This window comes from Triturus cristatus, chromosome 3_1 (assembly GCF_964204655.1).
Source record: "Triturus cristatus chromosome 3_1, aTriCri1.1, whole genome shotgun sequence".
NCBI classification, from domain to species: Eukaryota; Metazoa; Chordata; class Amphibia; order Caudata; family Salamandridae; genus Triturus; species Triturus cristatus.
In genome coordinates, this window is record NC_140583.1 from 226,170,118 (window position 1) to 226,194,671 (window position 24,554).

Consider the following 24,554-nt stretch of genomic DNA (forward strand, 5'->3'; position numbering starts at 1 on the left):
ATCATACATCTCCTTGGCACTGAAGGGAACTACCTTATATGTGGATGAGCTCACTGTGGAAGTCCAGTGCTCTATAAGTCATAGTGAGTTCAACCAGTGGCTGAAGTGAGCTGATGCATTGCCCTTTGATGCATAATGGAGTCGATGGAAGAAAAATGTGAATGACATAACCATAGACTATGAATGAAGACTGGCTGAAAAACCCTCAAGTGTGTTATACCCTTAATTTTAGTAAACTCAAAAGCTCTTGGCTAACCCAGACTTAAATAAGGATGCAAAAAAGCAGGGAAGGAAGGAGAGAAAGAAAGAAGGCAGGGGGTGGCAGAAATAAAGCAAAAATGAAAGATGGAAGGCAAGAAAGAAAGCAAGAATGAAGGAAATAAGGTAATAAAGAAAGAATGCAAGCACGAATGAAGGAAGACAATAAAGAAGGCAAGAGGGAAAGTGGTGGGAAAGAAGGAAAGGCCAAACAAAAGGGAAAAAAGGCAATAAAGAAAGACCGGGTTGAAAAGATTTATAGAGAAGACTGATTAGCTTACATTCAGAGTTCATGTGAGCTGATGTGAAATAGCAGTAGTCAGATAAACAAAGGCAACTCAAAAGGAATTTACAACAGCATTAGCAGGAGATGGGATCTGATAAAGCTGGAATGTGCCCTGCGCTTACATCAAAAGTGTCCCACTATCAAACCATGCTCAAAACACAACACTATAGAAATTATAAAGTAAAACCACTTGCACTGAAGGGATGTACCTTGGGTGTGGATGTGCTCCTCAAAAAAGAGCAAAATGCAGTCACTCAAAGGAAGTTAACCAGTGGCTTGTGTAGGCTGTTCCATTGCACCATGATGTATGCTGTAGTGGGTGAGACTCTCATGTATCCAACTGTCCAGATATCTATGAATTTGAACCTCAATTTCTCAAAAACTACTGAACAGATTTACTCCAAATCACGTAAACATGCTCACTGGGTAAAGATCTAACTTTCTGCCAACTTCGGTGTAATTCGATTCAGCTGTTTTGGCTGTAGAGCTGTCTGAAATTCCTTATTTCATTGAGCAATTGCATTTTGGGAGCCGATTTTTTCTTTGTCTCCGCTCTTCCATAAAGAGGCTGAGTTGGATGAACTTTTTTGGGAAACATTTTGTGAAGATTCATCAAACGGTGCCAGAGTAATTTGCAAGACAAGTTGCTGCCTGTCAATCAAATCTTTGGGCCATGCCCGGGTATATATACATTTTGAACCTTAATTTCTCAAAAGCTACTGGACGGCTTTACATCCAATCACAAAAAGCACGCTTTCATGGTATAGTTCTAGCTTTGTGCCACATTTGGTGTAACTCTTTTCAGCAATTTTTCTGAATCGCTGTTCAATCTTCCTATGAAAAATAGCATTGGGAAAACACGTTTTGGGAACCCCACCGTCATGATCGTGAGCAAGGTATCTGGAATACCGAAATGCGTAGACCAGCTCTTGCCTGTACCCCATGCAGTGAAGATACAAAGAAAATAAAAGCGCATAAAAGGTTGTCAAGAGTGCATCCCGTTTTTCTTTCCGGCTGGAGGGATTTGTGGTGGATATATATATATTTATATATATTTATATTTATATATTTATTTCTTGGCAAAGCCAATAGCTCCCAAAGGCGAGACCTGTTGGCTTTGAGAAAACATGGGCTGTAAATGGCCTGCCTTATAGTCAGAATGTTTTATTAAAACCCGTGATACTGTGAATTAGCAGGTTGAAATTCTAATTGCGAAATTTTTTTTTTGTGGCAGGTGTGTCTGTGCCTTTACAGCTTGGTTTACCTGATGTTATACCTCCCCAATATGGATCTTTGAAAGAAGTGAGCACACATACAGTTAGGGCCAGGCTACGACTTTTATACCATTTCTCCGATCTCATGTACTCATCTTGGAGGTTGCTTAATCTTAGCCCCAATAACCAGGTATGACTTCATAATTTTTATACCAAATGTGAAAATGAACATGCAGTTATTTCCTCTAAACTCTTTCATATGGCAGCTGCATTGTTAACAGTTGTAGGTGTTGTATAAACCACTATAAAAATGTAAATTCCAAAACTACTTTTAACATATGCATTGTGTGCCCATTACCCATGCTATGCTAAATTGTGCCCTTTTTATTCTAACCATATATGGTATTATATTGATTTTTTTATGACTAATTAGTTGCATATTTTAAAACAAAACGGTAGAAAATGCTGCATCAAATTGACATGCTTTCTTTTATGTAATGCTTTTTTTTCATGTTCATTTATGGGTTCTGGGTACTGATGACAGAGACTTGGAGGTTACTGGTAGGTAACCTTTCCTTTCTATTATTGCAAGCCTCGATAGGTATGTGGTGTAATAATATAGTTAAGGCCAGTTATTGTCATGGGAAGTCCCTGAATGAACCTGAGAGATGCATTCATTGTGATTTTAAACAATGCTGTAGTGTAACCTTCTCTCTGTATCATTATACCGATCACATTCATGCATTTGCAACCTTCTCAGATCACTGCCGTCTCCTAGGGGAGCATGAGGATATGATATCAGTGTGGGCTGATCAGATTGACAAAGATCCTGCATGTGCTGTCTTAAGGCTGGCGGAAGGGACCTCAAGCAATCCAAAGATCATGCAGATGTGATTTATATGGAAGGATTTAAATCCTTCTCGTGGAAGGTTTTCCAATATTACCTCTAGAAATAGTATTTTCCTTGATGTGGTTCTTACAAGGGTCATTGGTTTTCTGTTCAGCCTTTACATGTTCAGGTCACTTTGGCGAAGACTGGCATGAACGTCCGCGCAGCAGAATGTTATTCATGTGTTCCATGATGGATATAGTGGGGTCTTACTTTGATAACACTTATGTTGAGATCATATTAGACCCACTTACTGCATCTGTACAGCCTGTAATCTTTGAAATGCAGTCAGCTTTTCAAGCTGATATTCAATAGTATCTTTTTATTGGAAAGTAATGCTGCATATTATTTCATCATCATCTTTGCCAAACATTTCATAAAATTTGACATCTTGATCTTAAAATGGATCCCTGAAAACCAGATGGCCTATTCACCAGGGCCATGCTTGACCCCTGCCTTTTTATATCTGTTATGAGGTTTTATTATCGTGACGATTCTGAAAAATGAACAATTGAGGGCAATTTCGGAACCCCTCACCATATTTAGAAGGAGGCAACATTATTCTGATCTTGCCTCTAAGTGACGTGAATGATTAGACCAAGAGTCAAAGACCACGGAACGAGGAGACTGTAATAATTTGGAAAACTGATATTTAGAGTATTAATTTCAATACGCCAAAATACAAGAGGTTGCGTAATTGACCCTGTGTACTCTCTGATCCCTGATGACATCAGGTAATTGACTTTCTTCTCTCCCTATTAGACCTAGGAAAAGGAAAGAGCACGAAACACGGGGTGCAAAAGAGCAAGTCATGCGTAGCAGCTGCTATCACAACTGCAGCCTGTGACTCGAACATCTAAATGATTAATAGACTGAAAAAATAAAGATATTTATGACTAGAGACACAGTGGACACTAGAAACAGAACAGACTGCTTGTCTGAGAGTTGCCATGAAACTGCAAGGCAATAAATATGACCTGCAGACATCAGCCAAAGATGTAGAAGCACACCTGAGTGACTGGCCCTTGGCAGCCTGAAATATCGCAGAATAATTGTACTTCATGTTCAAAATCATGTTCAAAGCTTGTTGAGCAAAACATTCGAAGTGGAGTCTGATTGTGTTCATTTGCCACTTGTTTCTCTATTGGGCCTGCTGAAGGCCATCTCCGGTGGCTTGCTCTTTTGTAAGTAGACTCGGGCCTTATTTTTCAGTCATTTTCAGTGGCATTGTAGGTGATTTAGTATTGTGATAAATCAGTTCAACAGGGATCTACCACATGTGTAAGTCTGTAAAATGAGTGTAGGCCTTCCCCGGTGGTGTTAAATCAGCCTTCATATGTTCCCTTCCCATTATAGCGCTGAGTGATGGTAGTCAAGCCCCAACCTATGTTCAGTAAAGCTGCTGCATGCCATGCTTACTGTCTTAATGGCAGAGTGGTCTTTGGAAAAGATACCTTTTGCATTGAGGCTGAGCTGCTTGACTTGGTACGTTGGGGCAGTGTGATTATTACCAGACTAGATCTTCCATTCAGTATTTCATAACAGAGCACAATTGTATTACAATATTATTAATTAAAAAGAGTTCTTCCTTTCTTCTTCTTGCAGAACAGTACCTCTCATTACAATGCAGGGACGTGGGGGATTGTGCAAGGACAGCTGAGGCCTTTATTGGCACCAAGAGTCTACACACTTCCAATGGTGCGCTCCATCGGAAAGACCATGGTTCAAGGGAAGAACTATGGCCCTCAGATAACTGTGAAAAGAATATCCACAAGGTTGGTGTTTCACGTCTTTGTTTACAGGTCACACATATTATACAGTGTCTACTTAGAAAGTGACATGTTTTAATTTGAAGAATAAAAGAGCACAACTTATAATGTCCGTTTGTTTTCTTTTTGAAGAGGCCGGAAATGTAAGCCTATTTTTGTACAAATCGCAAGGCAAGTCGTGAAGCTAAATGCATCAGACCTTCGACTGCCTTCACGTGCCTGGAAAGTGAAATTGGTCGGAGAAGGAGCAGATGATGCCGGCGGAGTCTTTGATGACACCATTACAGAGATGTGCCAGGTACTCATGAGGAGAGAGCTACAACTGTCACACTGTAGTTTAACACTAAATGAACGTTGATTTGATTCCCTGGTTCTGAGTTCTCTATTTTCTTTTTGTCAACCCATTTTGTTGCAAGGCAGGAGAGTTGGGATTAAGCATACTTATTATCTCAGAAAGTGCTAACCTTGTGCTAGTCTCAGTGGTCTTTCATGTCTGAGTCAAATATCAGGCAGCAGTACAAAACCAATCCCAGTATTTAATGTTCAGATGACATCATGGAATAAGCAACCTTCTCGGTCAAGCCAGTTTCACATGGGCCTGTTAAGCATAGAGGGAACCAAAGAGCCAGTCCAAACCAAAGAGTCAGTCCGAGGGTTAAGCAAAGAATCCCAGGGCTCCCCATTTCAGAGGACATGTCCGTTCCTAATTTTCAGTAGCCATCAAAGCAAGCAAGGGAAGCCTGACTGGACCTGTCCTTCAGGTCAGTGGGAGTGGCTGCGACTCTCTGTATCACCATTACATCGCATAAAACACTCCATTGTTTCAGATAACCTGCTTTTGGTGCTTGTGAAACCATCTGTCTGTCTGTGTATGTAATTTATCAAAAAATAAAAATGCATCTTCTGTAACGTATAAGTATAAAGAGATGCAAAACTTGAAATGTGTCACTCGTATATAATTTTAAAGACCTAAGATATATATAGTGAATTAAATTAGATGGGGGCCGGGATTGGACAGTTAATGCTTAGTCATCGAGATGGCGCTGAGGCATTTTCTCTCATGCTTCGAGAATATAGATGATTGAACTGTCTGGGCTCAGTACCCCTTGACCTTAATGATTCAGAAGAATAGTCCCATTTAACCACATAATAGATGGTGGAGGTGACCATGCATGTGTACTTTAGTTTCATTTTTCTGTTTGTGCCGGAAAGATTATTTTAAGACATTTGACTGAGTAAAATATCCCATATACTTAATACCCACAGTGTAATGTCACACTTTAATGTCTCACGGTTAGATCCTTTTAGGGCCTGCTGTAGATACACATGCTTTGCATAAGCCCGCCATCTAGTGTTGCGCTCAAATGATTACAAGTTGTTTTTGTTCAAAGAAATTTCTTCGATTCATGATGTGTGACTCCTCCAGTTGGTGATACTACACATGGACATCAACTCCATTATTAGATTGTTTTTTTTTGTTTTTTTTAATGCCGACTGGTCCGGATGTAATATCTTGAGCTGCAGTGCGAGACTCTTTCGATTCACCAGTAGATCCTTCAATCGACTATTGTCATGATCGCATAAATGCTCTTGCATTCCAAGCAATTACCATTACCATACAATAATTTGTGCGTCGTGTTCTTCGACTCGTTTCAACAGGCTCCGGGTCACGCCCAGCTGGGCCTCTTTAACTTCGACAGATTTTATCTGAGAATGACCTGCTAATGGAACGCACTCCGTTCTGTTTCTGTCCGAAGTGCCGGTCCAAATACCCTCACATCGACAAACATTCCGTTTGCAACCTATGCCTCTCACCTGATCACCGAGAGGACACCTGTGAGGCCTGTAAATCATTTCGACCCAAAAGACACTTCGGGAACGATGTGCCTGTCGCCAAGAAATGCATCACAGACAAACAGACAACTCACCGGATATCTTCAGTCGACAGGAGGAGGAAGACGAGGAGGCATCCGATTCCGGGTCATACATGGACCAAGATTTAGCTAGTCTTGAGTCTGCCTCAAACAATTAACCCCGATCCAAAGACCAAAAGATTGTCTCTGTCCAAAATAACTGCACACTGACATACCGACTCGAAAGCCACTCCCTTGACAACGAAATTTCGGCTTACAGCAGGGTCCTTCAACTCCTCAAAATCTGATTCAGCAGTAACTCACCGAACATCCACTTCGGTTCCGAAAAACAAGGGCCACGGTGCTTCGGTTTTGAGCACACCCGCACTGAAAACAAAACATTCTTCCGCTCCGAAATGTTACACCGTCAGATCGAAAACAACACCCAAACCAATCCTCGATGTTATGCAGGAACGGCTCGATATGGGATCAAAAAAACATTGCAAATTGAACCCGGAACTAAAAAGATAATTCTTCAGCCTGCAAAGGCTCAATCCTCTAAAAGACAGCTGGCTTTTGAAGAGGCTCTTGACATTCCTATACAGCCTCTCAAAAAGAAGACCAGCATTGGCATATCCAATAGGTCTCGCTTTTGGGACCTTATAATTATTTAGTTATGCAGCACAATATCCCTGGTGCAACAACATTAACTATTGCATGGTTAAACACTTATAAGGCCCCAAAGTCGAGACCTATTGGCTATGCCAATGCTTGTTATTGTAGGAGTTTCAGTTTTGGTTGAGTTCAATTAAACAAACTGGACTGCAGAGGATGGGGTAATGCGACAAAAAGAACTGTTATACAAGTAATCATGTTTCTACCCAAATTTATTCGAATGTGAGAACAATACATTAAGCCGCTAGTACCATTCACGTGACACTGAATGCAAGTACAATTAAGAAAGGTCTAATGAATCTAGGTGATAGAATGTATTCTGGGTACATGGTTTTTGAACTAGAGAATTAATTATTGTTTTAATTTTAATCAACTAATTTCAGGATGTTTTAGACTTTTGCAAGTCAGTGCAAATTCTCAACTACGTACTAAAGCCCCATCAAATACTTGTTCTGTCAATGGATAAACAAATTTGTAAGTAACGCTCCCCTAAAACCCATACTCACACACAAACCATAAAGCAAACATGTATTCCCCTTTGAAAATATAAAATGCAATACAAAGCTTAACCTGTTCATAGTACGTCTACGGTCATAACGCATTATGTTATGATTCCATGCTATATCCTGTTTATTCATCGTGTAGTGCTCTTATACTACACTAAGCTTGTCTCAAAGCGCTGAGGTGGAGGGGATGGACAAGAGAGGGGAGACTATGAGTGAGGAAGGGAGGGAACAAGCTATAGGGGATGAAAGGGGAGGCGGCGGGAGACAGCTAGAGAAAGAGACCGAATGAAAAAGCGCCTTGAAAACATCTGAGAAGATAAGGAACGGGCTGTGAGAGGCAGTCGGTGCGGCGCAGCAGGAGGAAGACTTGCCTTAAAGCAAACTGGCGAAGGCAAAGCAAGGTCGGAGAGACAGAGGTACATGACAGGGACCCTGGTCCCTGCGGGGCCCTGCCTTGTGTGCCCGCTGAGAGCGGGGGTGGAGGAGGGAAGAATTCTTACACTAGAGGGGTTGCTGGGCCTCAGTTTAGAGCCATGTTGGGGATGGGCAGCCCATTGATGGAATGGAGGCAGTGGGGTGGGGGCGTGCTGTGTGCTGACCGGTCAGCAATGAAAGGGGGGGGGGGGGCATGCCTGCTCTATAAGGGAGAGGGATTCCGGGACTCAGGTGAAAGACATGCTCGGACCGGGAAGGGGCTCCGAGCAGTCATCAGTGAAAGGATGGTGGGCGGTGCCCATGCCTGCACTGGACAGGGGGGGGGAGGGGTACTTGCACCGGTCTCCCGGACATTGAGAACGGGAAATCTAGAAAACAAAACACGCCAGCCGCATGTGGAACAAGTTAAACACAAGCGCGCGCGCCTCACGCTTAAAGTTAAACAAGAAGCACGAGTAAAAAGTGCACGCAAATGGTGCGCGCGCGATGGGAAAAGTGAAAGTAGGCTGGCGAGTGGTGTGCGATGTGCACGCACCATGACGAGAGAGGAAAGCCATATGGCGCCTCTGCTCGTCATTGTGCGCGTAACCGCATGCTGGTGGCCGGCAAAAGCCTTTGGTAGCATTTTAAAAACCCGCTTACTAAATGTCTCGCAGAGCAGCGCATGCGCTGGCTCAGGCGAGACCTAAAAAAGGACAGTGCCACTAACCCTTTACACATTTCCATTCCTACATCACCAGTCCCACTAACACCACCCCCAGCATCCACTCCATCACATGTTTCACCACAGGAATCTGAAGCAGGTAACATGTCCCAGATGAGGATGATAACATACCAGAAGACACACATCCTGGAGATGCTTGGGATGCTCATTATATAGAGCCACAGGGAGATACAGACCTGTACCTTTATCCAACATGCCCATCACCACCAGATGACGCTTCTGCCTATTAAGACCTAATAGCTAGAGCTGCAGCATTTCATCAAGTGCCTTTACATAAAGAACGTATAGAGGATGACTTTTCGAAACGCTCTCTACTGCTCAAAGGGGGTCACAATATTTACCACTTCTTCAGGGATTGCTACGTCATGCAGACAACATTTTTAAATACCCTGTAAAGACAGTTATAATAACACCACAAATTGACAAAATTATATGGCTGCACTATTTGATCCTATATACATTAGGGACCAATTAACCCCAGACACCCTGGTAGTGGCTAATGCACGGAAAAGGGCAAATTCCCAAACTGGGGACGCACCTCCACCAGAAAAGGAGTCAAAAGTTATTGACGCCTCGGGAAAACGGATAGCAGCAGTCTGCTAATCATTGGCGTATTGTCAACAGCCAAGCTCTTTTAGCTCGTTACAACAGGGCTCATTGGGGTGAAATTGGGGGGCTCCTCCAACATCTCTCTTAGGAATACAGAAAAAGGGGTTATGAAATAGTCAACGAGGGAAGGTTAATCACCAATAACTCCATAAATTGTGCACTATATTCTGCGGACCCTGCAGATAGAGGCATAAGCACCATTATTCTTTTACGTAGACATGTTTGGCTCAGTGTCTCCCGATTTAAACCTGAAGTGCTGCTGGAAATTCGTAATCTTCCCTTTGACAAAGAGCACCTCTTTGGCCCTCAGGTAGACACAGCTCTTGAAAAATTGAAAAAAGGACACTAATGTCCACAAATCAATGGGGGCCCTACAAACATCTACCTACCAGTGGTTCTTTCGTTGCCCCAATTTCAAACACCTTGCTAGGTCTGCCTCCACAGACACTACAGGTCCTCTTATAAAAATCAAGGACAATCGTCTTCTGCTAAAACCTTTTACAGGGGCGCATACAGAAGACATAATTTCAAAGGACGCGCTCGTGGAAATAATACCCGTACCTCAAATACAAACTCCAAACAATGACTTCCTTACCATTCCCCCCAACAATTTAACACCTGTCGGGGTACGTCTTCAAAATGTTTTACCGGCATGGAAATCCATCCCAATAGACCAATGGGTGTTGGACATTATACTTCCTCATTCTCACAAAAGACGGTCACTTCAACCCATTCTCGACCTCAAACCACCCAATCACTATATCCTAGAAGAACATTTCCACATGGTTACTCTTCAGGAAGTGATGCCACTATTATAAAAAAAAAGGCGACTTCATGGCTGCTTTAGACCTATAGGACGCTTGCTTCCATATACCCATCCATCCCTCACAACGAAAATACCTATGGTTTGTCTTCCAAGGGAAACATTATCAATTCAAAGTTCTTCTCTTAGGAGTCACATCTGAAAGAAACACGTTAGTTAGATTCCTCACCTTAGAATATCCCCAGGCGTCAGACTGGATCCGGAAGATTTTTCGTCAGCAATACCCCTTGCGTGTCGCTAGGCGTTGTCTGCGGCTCTGCGTCCGTCGTCGGCGTCGTGCGCCGGAATGACGTCGTCGGAGTACTTAGACGCCGCCCTCGCGCGCTGACGTCAGTTCTTCTTTTTTCCGCGCCAGTAAGCGCAGATCCGGGAGAGCTACCCCTTTAGTCACTTTTTGACTAACTTTTTCGATCCTTTTTGATCTTGTCTAACGATGCCGGTGCCGGTAGGATGCCTGGTTTTAAAGCCTGTGCTGACTGTAACCGCCTGATGTCGGTTACGGACCATCACCGCCGGTGCCTGTACTGCTTGGGCCTCGACCACGACGCGGAGTCGTGTTCGGACTGCAAGGCCCTGACCTCGAAGGCTAGACTGGAGCGGTCCCGTAATCTTCTCGAGATTCGCCACTCGGCTCCGCGCGCCTCTCGATCCCGGTCCAGGAGGAGGTCCAAGGATCGGTCGCGGAGCCGCAGCCGACGTCACCATCGGTCGTCGGGATCCAAGTCTTCGGGTAAGTCGAAGCATTCCAAGAAGTCCAAGAGGCGACACCGCTCTTCGGACTCCCCTCGCCGGTCGCGCGACTCGGCCGAGGGTCAGGGTGGTTCCACCCCCGCGGCTCCGGCGGGGCCGCAGGCGCCGCGCAAGTCCCCATACCCGCCGGTCCCTGGGACTAACGCGACGCCGGCGGAGGTCAGTGCCTTCCTCTCGGCCATGAGGAGCCTGGCTCCGCCGTTGACGCCCGCTGGCGCGCCTTCGGGCCCCGCGGACCCGACAGGGCTGCCTTGCCTGCCGGTGGCTCCGGCCCCGTCGACGGCTCCGGCCTCGACGCCGCAAGCGCCCGAGGGACCCGTTCCCGAGTCCCCGCCGACCCCGGTCAACCTCGTCACGCCTCCTCCGCCGGCGTCGACACCGGTACCACCCCCGACGCCGACTCCGCTTGACGTCGAGCCCCAGTTCAGTCCCGCTCCGGGCCCGGCGCCGCTCCGGCGTCGATGGACGCCGCGTTCGGCGCCGCTAGAGACACATTATGTCTACCGCCCGGCTCCGTACCTTCCTCCTGTATACCAGGAATCGGATGATGAAGACAACTGGGAGGGATCCGAGGATCCTATGGCCGCACAGGCTCAAATGTCACAGGACTGGGCAGATGAACTGGGGGAGGCCAGTGGCCTGGATACCTCTCCGGACACTGGATTCGTCACTCCTCCGACTGTGGCTTCGGAGGAGGGCGCAGCTTTCTCTGTGGTGCTGCGCAAGGCGGCCGCAGCCCTTGGGCTCGAGCTACCTGCCGTGGCTGTGAGGACGAACGTCCTCACTGAGGTGCTTCAGTCTGCAGCAAGCTCCACTGAGCCTCTGCTGCAATTCAATGAGGCCCTCATTGACGTTCTGCAGGGCACCTGGTCCAAGCCCTCCACAGTTCCTCCTGTGGACAGGAACGTCGCCAGGCGCGACCGCCCTGCTCCGGGCGACCCCAGTTTTCTGTCCCAACACCCTATCCCCGAGAGCCTGGTTATCCAGGCCTCTACCTCCCAATCCTCCTTCCCGACCGCTCCGCCGGACCGGGATTCCAAGAGACTGGAACAGTTTGGCAAGAAGCTGTTCTCTTCCCTTAGTTTGGGCCTGCGGTCTTTAAACACCGCCTGTCTCTTGGACCGTTATTCCCACTCTCTGTGGGATGCGGTGGAGGACGTGCTGCCCCTGTGTCCGGAGGAGGTCCAGACACGACTGACCCAGGCTCTGGCCGATGGGAGGGATGCAGCACGGCACGCTATCCGATGTGGGCTTGACACTACGGACTCGCTGGGTAGGGCAATTTCTACCACAGTGGCGCTTAGACGTCACGCCTGGCTGCGGTCCACGTCATTTTCGGGCGATGTTCAGAGCACTCTCATGGACATGCCCTTTGATGGCACTCGCCTTTTTGGCGAGAAAGCGGACAGTGCGCTGAATCGCTTTAAGGACTCCTGGGCTACGGCCAAGTCCTTGGGCCTCTCGGCCCCGCGATCGCAAACTTCCGCTTTTCGCCCCTTTCGTGGCCAAGGAAGGGGTGCCTCCTCACGTGCGCCTAGCCACCAGCCGCAGAACCAACCTGCGCGTGATCGCGGACGTGGTTTCCGCCGAGGCGGTTCTGGAGGACGACGCGGTCAGCCCACATCCACCCCGGCAGCATCCGCCTCAAAGCCTTCCTAGTCCGAGCTTTCAGGCCCATTTCACGCCAGTGGGCGGCAGAGTTCGCCATCACCTGCTCCACTGGCGGTCCATCACATCGGACAGGTGGGTGCTGCAAATCGTCCGAAGGGGCTACTCCCTCCCCTTCGAGACGACCCTCCAGCCATGCCACCGCAGCACCACCGTATCTCGGGGGATCATTTGAATCTTCTCCACGAGGAAGTTTCGGCCCTCTTGGCCAAGGGGGCCATCGAGCGCGTTCCGAGTCCAGAAGTAGGTCGTGGTTGTTATTCCCACTACTTTCTGGTTCCCAAGAAGGGCAAAGGGGGCCTACGCCCTATCTTGGACCTCCGGAACGTCAATGCCTTCCTCCGGAAGGAGAGGTTCAAGATGTTAACTCTGGCTCAGGTTCTGGCTGCCCTCGACCCTGGAGACTGGATGGTAGCGTTGGACTTGCAGGACGCATATTTCCACATCCCCGTCCTGCCGGCCCACCGGCGTTACCTGCGGTTCACGGTGGGCCAAGAGCACTTTCAGTTTACCGTGCTCCCCTTCGGCCTCACCAGTGCCCCTCGGGTGTTCACGAAAGTGATGGCGGTGGTCGCAGCTCATCTGCGCAGATCAGGGGTTCCGGTCTTCCCCCTATCTCGACGACTGGTTGTTGAAGGCGGGCTCGCCCCAGACAGTCGTCTCCCACCTCCAGACTACGGCGGATCTCCTGCATTTGCTGGGATTTTCCATCAACGTGCCGAAGTCACACTTGAGTCCCTCCCAGAAGCTCCTCTTCATCGGAGCAGTTCTCGATTCGGCGCAGTTCCGGGTCTATCCACCGGAACAGCGGGTCCGGGATATTCAGGCCCTGATTCCCATCTTTCGGCCTCTATCCTGGGTTTCGGTCAGGCTAGTGTTGTGTCTTCTGGGGCTGATGGCCTCCTGCATCCTACTAGTGCATCACGCCAGGCGGCGCATGCGGGCTCTGCAGTGGGACCTGAAGTTTCAGTGGGCCCAGCATCGCGGCAACCTGTCCGACCATGTCTTGATCTCGGAGGGCACTGCACAGCAGTTGCAGTGGTGGCTCACGGACCGCGATTGGGTCATGGGCAGAAGCCTCTCCCTTCCCCAACTGGAGCATGTCGTAGTGACGGATGCGTCCCTCCTGGGATGGGGTGGCCATATGGGAGAGGCGGAGATCAGAGGCCTCTGGTCTCCGGCGGAGTCTCGTCTCCACATCAACCTGTTGGAGTTGAGAGCGATCCAGCTTGCACTGAAAGCCTTCCTTCCCTCTGTCAGGGGCAGTGTCGTGCAGGTGTTCACGGACAACACCACCGCCATGTGGTATTGCAACAAACAGGGCGGGGTGGGGTCGTGGACCCTTTGTCAGGAGGCTCTGCGCCTCTGGACGTGGCTGGGACACCAGGGCGTCACCCTAGTGGTTCAACATCTGGCGGGCTCTCTGAACGCCAGAGCAGACGAACTCAGCCGCCGGTGCATGATGGATCACGAATGGCGTCTGAACTCCGAAGTGGCGCAAGGTCTCTTTCAGCAGTGGGGAGAGCCTTGGTTAGATCTATTCGCCACCGAAGAGAACGCGCAATGTCAGCAGTTCTGCGCGTTGGAATTTCCAAGGCGGCACTCGCTCGGCGACGCTTTTCGTCACGAGTGGAGTTGCGGTCTGTTGTACGCCTTTCCGCCTATACCACTTCTGCCCAGAGTGCTGAAGAAGATCAGGCACGACCGGGCCCAAGTCATCTTGGTGGCTCCGGATTGGGCACGAAGGTACTGGTATCCCGAGCTACTCAGTATGTTGACCGATCCTCCGATACGTCTGCCCCTTCGGGAGGATCTTCTGTCGCAGCAGCAGGGGACGGTCCTCCACCCGAACCTGTCCAGCCTCCACCTCCATGCGTGGAGATTGAGCGGCGGCAGTTGATGTCATTTGACTTGCCTCCTGAAGTCTGTGATATCATTCTGGCAGCCAGGCGTCCCTCCACAAAGACGGTATACGCCTGCCGGTGGAACAAATTTGTGGCATGGTGCACAGCAAAGGCTGTGGATCCCCTTTCCGCCCCTCTTTCTGAGGTTCTACTGTTTCTTCTTTCTTTGGCCCGGCAGGGCTCTGCCCTGGGCACCCTGAAAGGTTATTTTGCTGCCATCTCTGCCTTCTTGCGGCTTCCTGATCAGCCTTCTCTTTTCAAGTCCCCTGTGGTTACACGCTTTCTAAAAGGCATTACTCACACGTTCCCTCCTGTTCCTTTTGTAATGCCTCAGTGGGACTTGAATCTTGTCTTGACATTCCTGATGTGCGCTCCCTTCGAGCCTCTTCACAATTGTCCTTTTCGTCTTCTGACTCTTAAGACTGCTTTTCTGGTAGCCATCACCTCGGCTAGACGGGTGAGTGAGCTCCAGGCTTTATCTTCAAAGCCTCCTTTTCTGTCTGTTCATCCGGACAAGGTTGTCCTTCGGCCTCGTCCCTCCTTTCTTCCGAAAGTGGTGACTCCATTTCATCTTGGGCAGTCTGTCACCTTGCCCACCTTCTTTCCGCCTCCGCATCCTTCCAAAGAGGAAAAGAGGCTCCACCGTCGGGACCCAAAACGTGCGCTCTCCTTTTATTTGGACCGCACAAAGCAGTTCCGGGTGGATGACCAACTTTTCGTTGGATACGTGGGTGCTAAGAAGGGGAAAGCTGTGCACAAACGGACCATCTCTCGGTGGGTCGTTTTGTGCATCAAAATTTGTTACTCCTTGGCAAAAAAGGACCCTCCTGTTGGGCTGCGCGCCCATTCTACTCAGGCCACGGCGGCTACTACTGCTTTGGGACGAGGTGTCCCTTTGCAGGACATCTGTCAGGCGGCAACGTGGGCTTCGCTACACGTTTGCCAGGCATTATTGCCTTGACAGCCAAGTCCGGAGGGATGGCTTCTTTGGCCGTTCTGTCCTCCAGGACTTTCTGGTGTGATCTTGGTTCGCAGACCCACCACCGGGGATGGTATTGCTTGGGTATCTATTCTAAGGTGAGGAATCTAACTAACGTGTTTCTTTCAGATGAACAAGTTACTTACCTTCGGTAACGATGTATCTGTAAGAAACATTAGTTAGTTAGATTCCTCACCGACCCACCCATCCTCCCCGTTCTGCGAACTGACATCTAGGGTTAAGGTTATCCTTTTCAGGCCCCTAGATTTTCTTTTTGGCACCAGTGTCGGTCTTTGCATGGCTCTGCGTTCCTGGCGCGGAAAGCTATGTACAAGAACTGACGTTAGCGCGCGAGGGCGGCGTTTAAGTATTCCGACGACGTCATTCCGGCGCACGACGCCGACGACGGACGCGGAGCCGCAGACGACGCCTAGCGACGCGCAAGGGGTATTGCTGACGAAAAATCTTCCGGATCCAGTCTGACGCCTGGGGATATTCTAAGGTGAGGAATCTAACTAACTAATGTTTCTTACAGATACATCGTTACCGAAGGTAAGTAACTTGTTCGACTGCACCACAGGTTTTTATAAAATATCTAGCAGTAGTGACAGCACATGTGCGCAGGCAAAACAGCCATGTGTTTCATTATTTGGACGATTGGCTAATAAAAACAAACAGCTCCCGCCTTTGCAAGAAGCATACACAACATACACTCCCCCTACTACATCAACTAGGGTTTGCCATCAATCTGCAAAAAGCACACCTACAATCATCTCCAGTGCAACTGTATTTAGAAGCAATACTCAACGCTCACTTGGGGTTAGCATACCCAAATGCAAACAGGATGCAAAACATTTTAACACTAATCCAACACCTTCAAATTGGGACCCACATCACATACAAAATACTGATGCAACTTGTGGGCATGATAGCATCATGCATCTCAGTAGTCCCACATGTCAGATTGCATATGAGATAGCTGCAAGAATGCCTCTCACATCAATGGACACAGTCACTGGGTCAACTACAACAGCTAGTGTTGTTAGGCAGCTGCACACATCACTCTCTGCAGTGGTGGTATCCAAAAAACCTGTCCAAGGGGTGGCCGTTTCTCTGCCCAGTTCCCCAAGCCATTCTCACAGTGGAAGCTTCCCTGCTGGGTTGGAGAGCTCACCTTCAAGATATGACAATTCAGGGTGTACCGGACTCCAAACACAAGGGTCACCAAATTAATAACTTAGAGCTTCAAGTTGTCGCAGCATGAAAAGCGTTCCTACCTCACCTAATACACAAAGTTGTCCTTATCCAAACAGACAGTATGACAACAATGTACTATCTACAAAAACAGGGGGTGACTTTCTCTGTAATTATTATGCTTAGCCCAAAACATATAGCGCTTGGCTATGGATTACAACATTCATCTCCTGGCAGAACACGTACTAGGGACAAGTAATCAAGTTGCAGACCTTCTCAGCAGGACGCAGCAACAAGTCCAGGAATGGGAATTTCACCCCAAAGTTTCTCCTACCATACTTTCAAAAATTGGGGTTTCCACACATAGACCTGTTTGCAACCCCAGAAAACACAAAATGCCCAAACTTCGCATCCAAGTTCCCACACCCCCTATCCAAGGGCAATGCTCTATGGATGAATTGGTCAGGGATATTTGCCTACGTTTTTCCACCTCTCCCACAACTTCCGATAATGGTCGGAAAGCTCTGGCAGACCTCCCTCACTGTAGTGCTCCAACAAATGCTTGTTAACCATGGTTTATCACACTACCGGAACTCTCCCTAGTCCCACACGAAAAGCTTTTTATCAACCCGAGCCTTCTCACACTTTACTTAGGTGTGTCGGTGAGCTCCAGGCACTAACCTTGGAAGAGCCAGTCTTCCAACTTCATAGAGACAAAGTAGTGCTCAGAACAAACCCAAGGTTCCTTCTAAAGTAGTTTCACCTTTTCACATTAATCAATCAATAGTGTTACCTGTCATCTTCCCACATCCAGACTCTGTTGCAGAACGGGCTCTAAATGCTTTAGATGTTAAAAGAGCTTTAATTGTATTATATCAACATAATAAAAACCTATAGACAGACTAAGCAATAATTCATTGCTTTTTCACCTCCTCGCATTTGAAATGCTATTTCTAAAACTGGGATGTCAAGATGAAAAGTAAAATGTATCCAAACTTGCTATGATAAAGCTAAAACACATTTACCTGTTCCCCCTAAAGATCACCAAACCTGTAAATAAGGGGCTTCTATGGCATTTTTAGGGAACATTCCAATTGCTGACATTTGCAAAGCAGCAACCGGGTCCACACCATACACCTTCACAAAAAATTACTATGTGGATGTATTAGCACGTCAACAATCCAATGTTAGTCAAGCAGAACTACAGACTGTCTTTCAAGCAACTTAAACCCCCACATGCTAGCCACTGCTAAGGGAGAGTGACTGCTTTACAGTCTATGCAAAGCATGTGTATGTACAGCACACATGCCTCAAACTGATTGTTACTTCCCCTGTAAGCATCTGTTCTTGGCATGTAGTGCTGTAGATTCGCATGCACCCTCCCTCCTCCCCGGAAGCCTGTATAGGTCGCAGTTTATTTACTTTAATTCACATTATATGCATGGGCATCACATTACTGATACTTACTACAACTCCAATCTAACGATGCAGTCGATGCCCATGCGCAGTATCACCAACAGGAGGAGTCACACAGTCTTGTGACTCCAAGAAATCTTTCCAAACAGAAACAACTTATAATCATCTGAACCCAACACTAGATGGTGGACTTGGGCAAAGTATGTGAATCTACAGCACTACATTCTCATCCTGGGCTCCTCACCCTCCGCCTGGGACGACTCCTGGTGGCCTCCCGCCCTGGGCACCGCACCCAAACCGACAGACCACGCACGCAACCTGGGCTTCGTCCTGGACTCCTCCCTCTCCATGACCAGGCAAGTTAACAAAGTCTCCTCGACGTGCTTCAACATCCTACGCATGCTACGGAAGATCTTCTGGTGGATCCCCACCGAGACCAGGAAGACCGTCACCCAGGCCCTCGTCACCAGCCGTCTGGACTACGGCAACGCCCTCTACGCCGGTACCACCGCCAAGCTCCAGAAGAGACTCCAGCGGATCCAGAACGCCTCAGCCAGACTCATCCTCGACATCCCACGAACCAGCCACATCTCCGGACCTCTGAGAGACCTTCACTGGCTCCCCGTCAACAAAAGAATCACCTTCCGCCTCCTCACCCACGCACACAAAGCTCTACACGACCGAGGCCCGAGTTACCTCAACAGCCGAGTCAACTTCTACGCTCCCAAACGCCACCTCCGCTCAGCCAACCACGCCCTCGCCGCCGTCCCCCGCATCCGAAGAGCAACTACAGGAGGAAGGTCCTTCTCCTACCTGGCCGCCAAGACCTGGAACTCCCTCCCCCCCGACCTGCGCCTGACCCAAGACCACCTCTCCTTCAGGAAGAAGCTGAAGACCTGGCTGTTCGAGCAGTAGCGGCACCCCCCCCCCCCCCCCCCCCCCCAGCGCCTTGAGACCCTACGGGTATGTAGCGCGCTCTACAAGTGTCATTGATTGATTGATTGATTGATACATTCCAAGAATAGATGGCTTACAGGGTAAGTAAAGTAATCCTTCTGACTATTGAGGATAAAATGGGGTTTTCTTGTCCTGTCTCATTTGTCTGCATTTGACGATTTACCATACATAGAAAATAAAGCACCCCATATTTTTGTCTGTTGAAGCACGATGTTGATTGGTGTAAAATATATTAACATTTTCAGCAACATCTTAGTAGTCATTGACTAGCCTTAAGTACTATTTAATGTTTTAATCTGTGATCAACATTACACTTTTCAAAGAATATTATGAGCTGTGCACATATTTTATAGTAATTGAAAATCCGGAGCACATTTGAAGAAGTTTTATAAATTAATATTAGGGCATAATATATAATTTCTGTTTTTATTTGAAGGAACTTGAAACAGGGGTGGTTGATCTGCTCATTCCTTCCCCAAATGCAACAGCCGAAGTAGGCTACAATAGAGATAGGTAAGTGGGCTCTTGATACTGATTAACAACATCTAAGGTAAAGGAACTGCATTTATAGCAATCATTACGTTATCTTTTGCTTGCCATCTCTTAAAAAATGAATTCTTAACCCTAATAATATCTCTGACCAGAACACCAGGAATGATGGAAAGAAATAACTGTTGTGTAATGCATCAATTTTGGGCTTAACTCTTAAGCAAGATGTATCTTTGCTCATTTTAATATGTGGGTTCGCCCTTTACAGATTGCTTAAAAATTAATTAAACTCTCCTGTGCTCCCTTAGGAAATGAAAATAAACAATGGTAGCATTACTATCAAATGATAGCAATCCATCTAGTATGTCAACCCAAAATAAGATTTCTGATGGATACTGTACCTGCAGATTCTTCCCTTCTTATACCCTCCTGGGTACTAGACTGGAACTGGAGTCCAACAGATCTCCTACAGTGGTAGGTCGTGCCATAGCTCCCTTTCGTTCCACCCAGACATATATAATGGAATTGCACAAGGCACCTGGCAGTAGTTCTGTTTTTTCTCTGTCCTTGCATACTGGTCCTCTGAAATTTGTGTGAAGATTTAGAAATGTGCAATCTTTTTGGGAAGATGGCCCCTCCAAAGTGGTCAGGATAGAAACAAAGCCACTTCCATAGCTATGCAAAGGCCATACAGCAGTACGAAGCGAAACAGTTTATGGCTTAAGCCAGGATTGGGGGGTGGGGGGGCAGATGGCACTACTCCACATCTAGGTATCACACCAGGTTCCACTCTGGTTCATCTTTGACCAGTAAGAAGTCATCCTGGGGTCACACAACGTGTGCAGAAGCGACCCTTTGGTTTCACCATCTTCTGTGCTGGAGCTGGGATGTTCACAGAACTTGAAGATTTGCTGCCTGCTTACTCAGCCCCTTCTGTTGACCCCACTTACCTGGTGGTCTTTCCTCAGGCAAGGCTATCATTATTTCCCCCCCGTCTCCCTCCAGTGCAGGCTTATGACATTTGGCTGGTTCCCTGAATGTGAGGGCAAACCATCTCCCTCTGTGCCACCTTGCTACTTGCCAGCCGTGGGTGATTCAATCCATCATCAACCTCTGAGACAGGCCTCCAGTGGCTCTCTTTGCTTCTCGTGAGAACAAGTACTGGCTGCAGCTATGCTGCCTGCAGTTTCTGCAGAACGATCTCTGGGAAATGCATTTAGTGTGAGGTGGGCCATCCGTCTCCTGTTCTCTCCCATTCCTCAGATCCCTTATGTTGAGAGGAAGTTGTGTCAGGAACGAGCACAAGTGATATGGAGTTCATTTAATTTTATTGGCCAAGAAGGGTGTGGTACTTGGATATTCTTCACCTATCCCTATTCCCTCTCTTTGTTCTCAAGGCCGTCCTCCTCTCACAGCATTAAGTGCAGTTCCTGCATGTGAACCCCCAGAACCTCCACATTCATGCCTAGAGAATGAACGGGGCAATGTGAGTCTAGTCTGGGCATTGGTCCAGGTTTGTTACCTGGTATGCTGGAATGGGTATTGGCTACCTCAAGACTCCTTTAGCGAATATGTTGCATTTTCTCTTGCCTGGCAAGGCTTTGCTGTGGCCACAGTTCAATGTTATTTGTAGGGCCTTTCTTTGTTTTTCTGATTAGGTACCACTGTTCAAATCTATTGTCATGAGGTTTCTGAAGGGGATATTGCTTTTTTTTCTCCCTCCCTTCTGCTTTTGTTACACCTAAATGGAACCTTCATTTGGTGCTCATGTTCTTTGTGTTTTCCTTTCAAACCCATGCATAGTTCATTCAGACTTCTGAATAGGAAAACTGTCTTTCTTTTCACCTTCATGTTGTCTAGGTGTGATAGTTAGCTGCTGTCTTATCTGTTCAGCCTGAGATGATCACTCCCTTTCATATGGCCCAGTTCATTACTTTTCCCTGCATTCTACCCATTTCCTCATATCACGAAATAGGAGGAACGGCTACATTGTTTGGACCCTCACAGGGGCATTTTATATCAGCAAGACCTTTGAGTTTCACTAAGATGGCCACCTTTTCCTTGGCTACATTTGTTCCAAGAAGGGCAAGGTGATTACAAAGCGGACAGATTACAACTGAATCATCGAGGCTACCAATATTTGCTATACCCCTGCCAAGAATGAGCACCTTGAGGAAATCAGAGTCCATTCAACCAGAGCTAAGACTGCCTCATCTGCTCTTTCATGAGGTATGTTGTTGCTGGATATCTGCTGTGCGGCGATGTGGTTGCCAGTGCATACCTTCAACAGGCATTATTGTCTGTACACTGCAGAGATAGCCATTTTTCCAGCTTAGTGTTGCTGGACTACTTGGCTTGTCAATTTCTTTTGACCTGCTGTGAGTGCTTTGTTATTGATTCAAGAAGTGAGGAATCAGCTGGTAGAAGAATCCAAGAGAAGAACAAGTTACTCCAGTATTGAAACTTTCATAGATTCACATGCTTGAATGATTCCCCGTCGTCGAGATGGGAGTCCCCGGTATATATAAAAATAGCAATGCAAAGCCATTACAAACTAGATTCTAGGCCTAGGCCCTTTCCAGTTTTGTAACATATCCACCTCTTTTTGTAAAATCCAAATAAAATCAACAACCAATCAGATTAGCCTCGCTCTCTAGAACCCTCCTGAGAGAACCTCAGACCTTCAGATTTTCTACTGCACGTTGTGCTAGGGAGTCTCCACTGAGCTCTGCTCAGTTTTTCCTTGTTCTATTTCACTTGAGAGTTCTTTCAACTGATTATTCTTCAACAACTTCTTCAACTTCGAGTTCAACATGACTGTCAAAGAGAAAAAGGCCTTTTTAGAGCTTGTGCCACCTGCTCCAAAAAGAGGCTTTACATGGATGACCCTCACAAGGACTGCATCTATTGCTTGCATCCGGATCATAAGGCCAAAGATTGCAAGGTATGCCGTACATTTTCAACCAAGATCAACTGAGAGATCGTGAGGGATGCCTCCTGAGCTGGCTCCAAAAGCAAAAATCCAGTAGAGAGCCAGTCTCCAGTGACAACAGCATGAGGCTTCATCAGCTTTGTCTTCAAGGAGATCACTGAAAAGGGGGAGATCCTTCTTCAGAGGACCGTCCTGAGAAAGCCTCTAAAATTACCTCTCATGGGTCTGACAGGCTAAGTCCAAGCAAATCTCCTCACCGTGGTGTAAAGGAGAGGGAAGTATTGTCTACAGGAGGAAATACAGTGAGGAAATCGAGCTCCGTACCTCTGTCTTCTCCTCCTGAGAGAAAGAAAGCCTTCAAAAAGCCCTCCTCTGTTCCTTTTGTGGGGAAAACAAGCCAAGGACGTCCCACCGTCGACGAAACTGTCGACGACACAGTCGAAGAAGAAACTATCATCATCATCGTCAACGCGCAGTGAGAGGATATAGTCTCCTCAGTCTGGTCCGGCTCCGACGACAGGATCGTCGTCGAGAGTTTCCTTGCTTCCATCTACGGTGAGACATCCATCGTCGACGGTGATGACGACTGAGACGGTATCAATAGTGATGACGAAGATGTCGACGACATCGCCAACTACTTCGATGACGATGGCGCCTAAAGTGACGGCATCGGCGTCGACGGTAATGACGGCGGTCTCGACAATGGCACCATCGATGGCACCATCTACATCGTTGACGACACCGTCAACAAGAGAAATTTTGGGGGGAGAGATTAAAAGGAAGCGCCACACAACTCCAGAGATCACTTCCCCTAGCAAAGAAACACCTTTGCTACCTACTCACCTCCTAGAGGAAGAGGATTCGGAGGAGAAAGGACGGTTTGGGTATGCACATTGCCCTTCAGAGCTGCATGTAAAGTGCCAGGATCTGGATTCTGAGGATGGATATGGTGAGGAGCAGGAATATGATCCTCCCCAGGACTTTCATAGAGAATATCAGGAGGAGCTGGTCTGCATGCCATTCTCCTTGATTTCAGACTTGCAGTTCATTCTCTCCGACTATAAAAGGAGATTTCCAACACCATCTTCGTCTCAGGAACATGTTACAGTTCTCGCTGCTCCACCTGCAGGGCCTTCCACTCCACGGTTGCTGGGTAACACCTTTTATCAGCCAGGCCAGACGTGGGTCCCTTGCTCACTTTGCCGCTGGATTCAAGCTAGCCTGGCTGATGAGGGCTGTTAGCCCGAAACCGGTCCCAGGATGCTTGTTTCCGGTCCAGGGAAGACATGGCTTAGTAGTTCGAGCTGGACTGTTCCCATGAGGCACTGGGTCAATACTGAATTGCATATAGCTGTGTCTAAACTGAGTGTAGGAGAGTAGGGTCTGCTTTCTATGTTCACCCCCACTTTTTGCTTTTTGCTTTACTGGTTTTCGACTTAGATGTGGCTGTGGGCCTGCTAATCAGACCCATAGCCCTGCTGTTCTCTGTCTAAATTAATACTATGTACTTTAGGTGCATAACCTCATTGGATAGGAACACCTTATTGGCCCCTGTACAGTGTACCTTAGGTACCCAGGGCATAGGTGTACCCTAGGCCTACCAGGGGCTGCAGCATGTATTATGCCACCCCTGGCCTGGCCTTCCATTATGACACAACTGGCTGATCACTCAGCTGGGGCAAGGTCGTGTAATCACCCCTTGCTTAGGTGTAGTATTCCTATACCTACCTTATATAGACACATGTGTACCTATCAGCCACTCCTATGGCAGGCCTTAACAAACCTGGAGGCAGAGTGCTTGGTAACATGTGAGATAGTGCTCTAGCATGAGCTGAGCCTGTCTGCAGCTTTCGGAACCATGTCCTTATAGCTGTTCTATGATATAGCCTACCATATACTCTTAAAGTGCCTTATAATCTTAAACGGTTATGGTAACTATGGTTTGGCTTTATCAAAACATGTCGTGTAAGGTGTCTAACACTTTGGAATAATACCCCCATCCCATTTCTGGGGATGAGGATATTATCCCTTCCTTCTAGAGGGAGAAGACATGTTGAAACCTGCTTACCCGGTTAAAGTTAACCAGAGCCCCAGCATCACAAAATGGATGCTGCTGCCACGACACAAGTCTGACCTCCTGCTGCTGGGAGTGATCCCGACACGGGAGGCTTGGACAATAGGTTTCCTGCCTTGGGAGGTGCGAGCACCACCCCAGACAGGCCTT

General features: G+C 47.6%; 1 protein-coding gene across 8 annotated transcripts in view; it reads left to right on the forward strand.

Moving 5' to 3' along the window:
- HERC1 (HECT and RLD domain containing E3 ubiquitin protein ligase family member 1) overlaps positions 1-24,554 on the forward strand; it is a 1,817,725-nt gene that overhangs the window by 1,709,436 nt on the left and 83,735 nt on the right. For all 8 annotated transcript variants that reach the window (XM_085643727.1, XM_085643730.1, XM_085643731.1 and 5 more), the window contains 4 exons: positions 1,779-1,948; positions 4,253-4,422; positions 4,549-4,714; positions 19,346-19,422. In XM_085643727.1, coding sequence (XP_085499853.1) covers positions 1,779-1,948; positions 4,253-4,422; positions 4,549-4,714; positions 19,346-19,422 — 583 coding nt within the window. The remainder of the gene's footprint in view (positions 1-1,778; positions 1,949-4,252; positions 4,423-4,548; positions 4,715-19,345; positions 19,423-24,554) is intronic.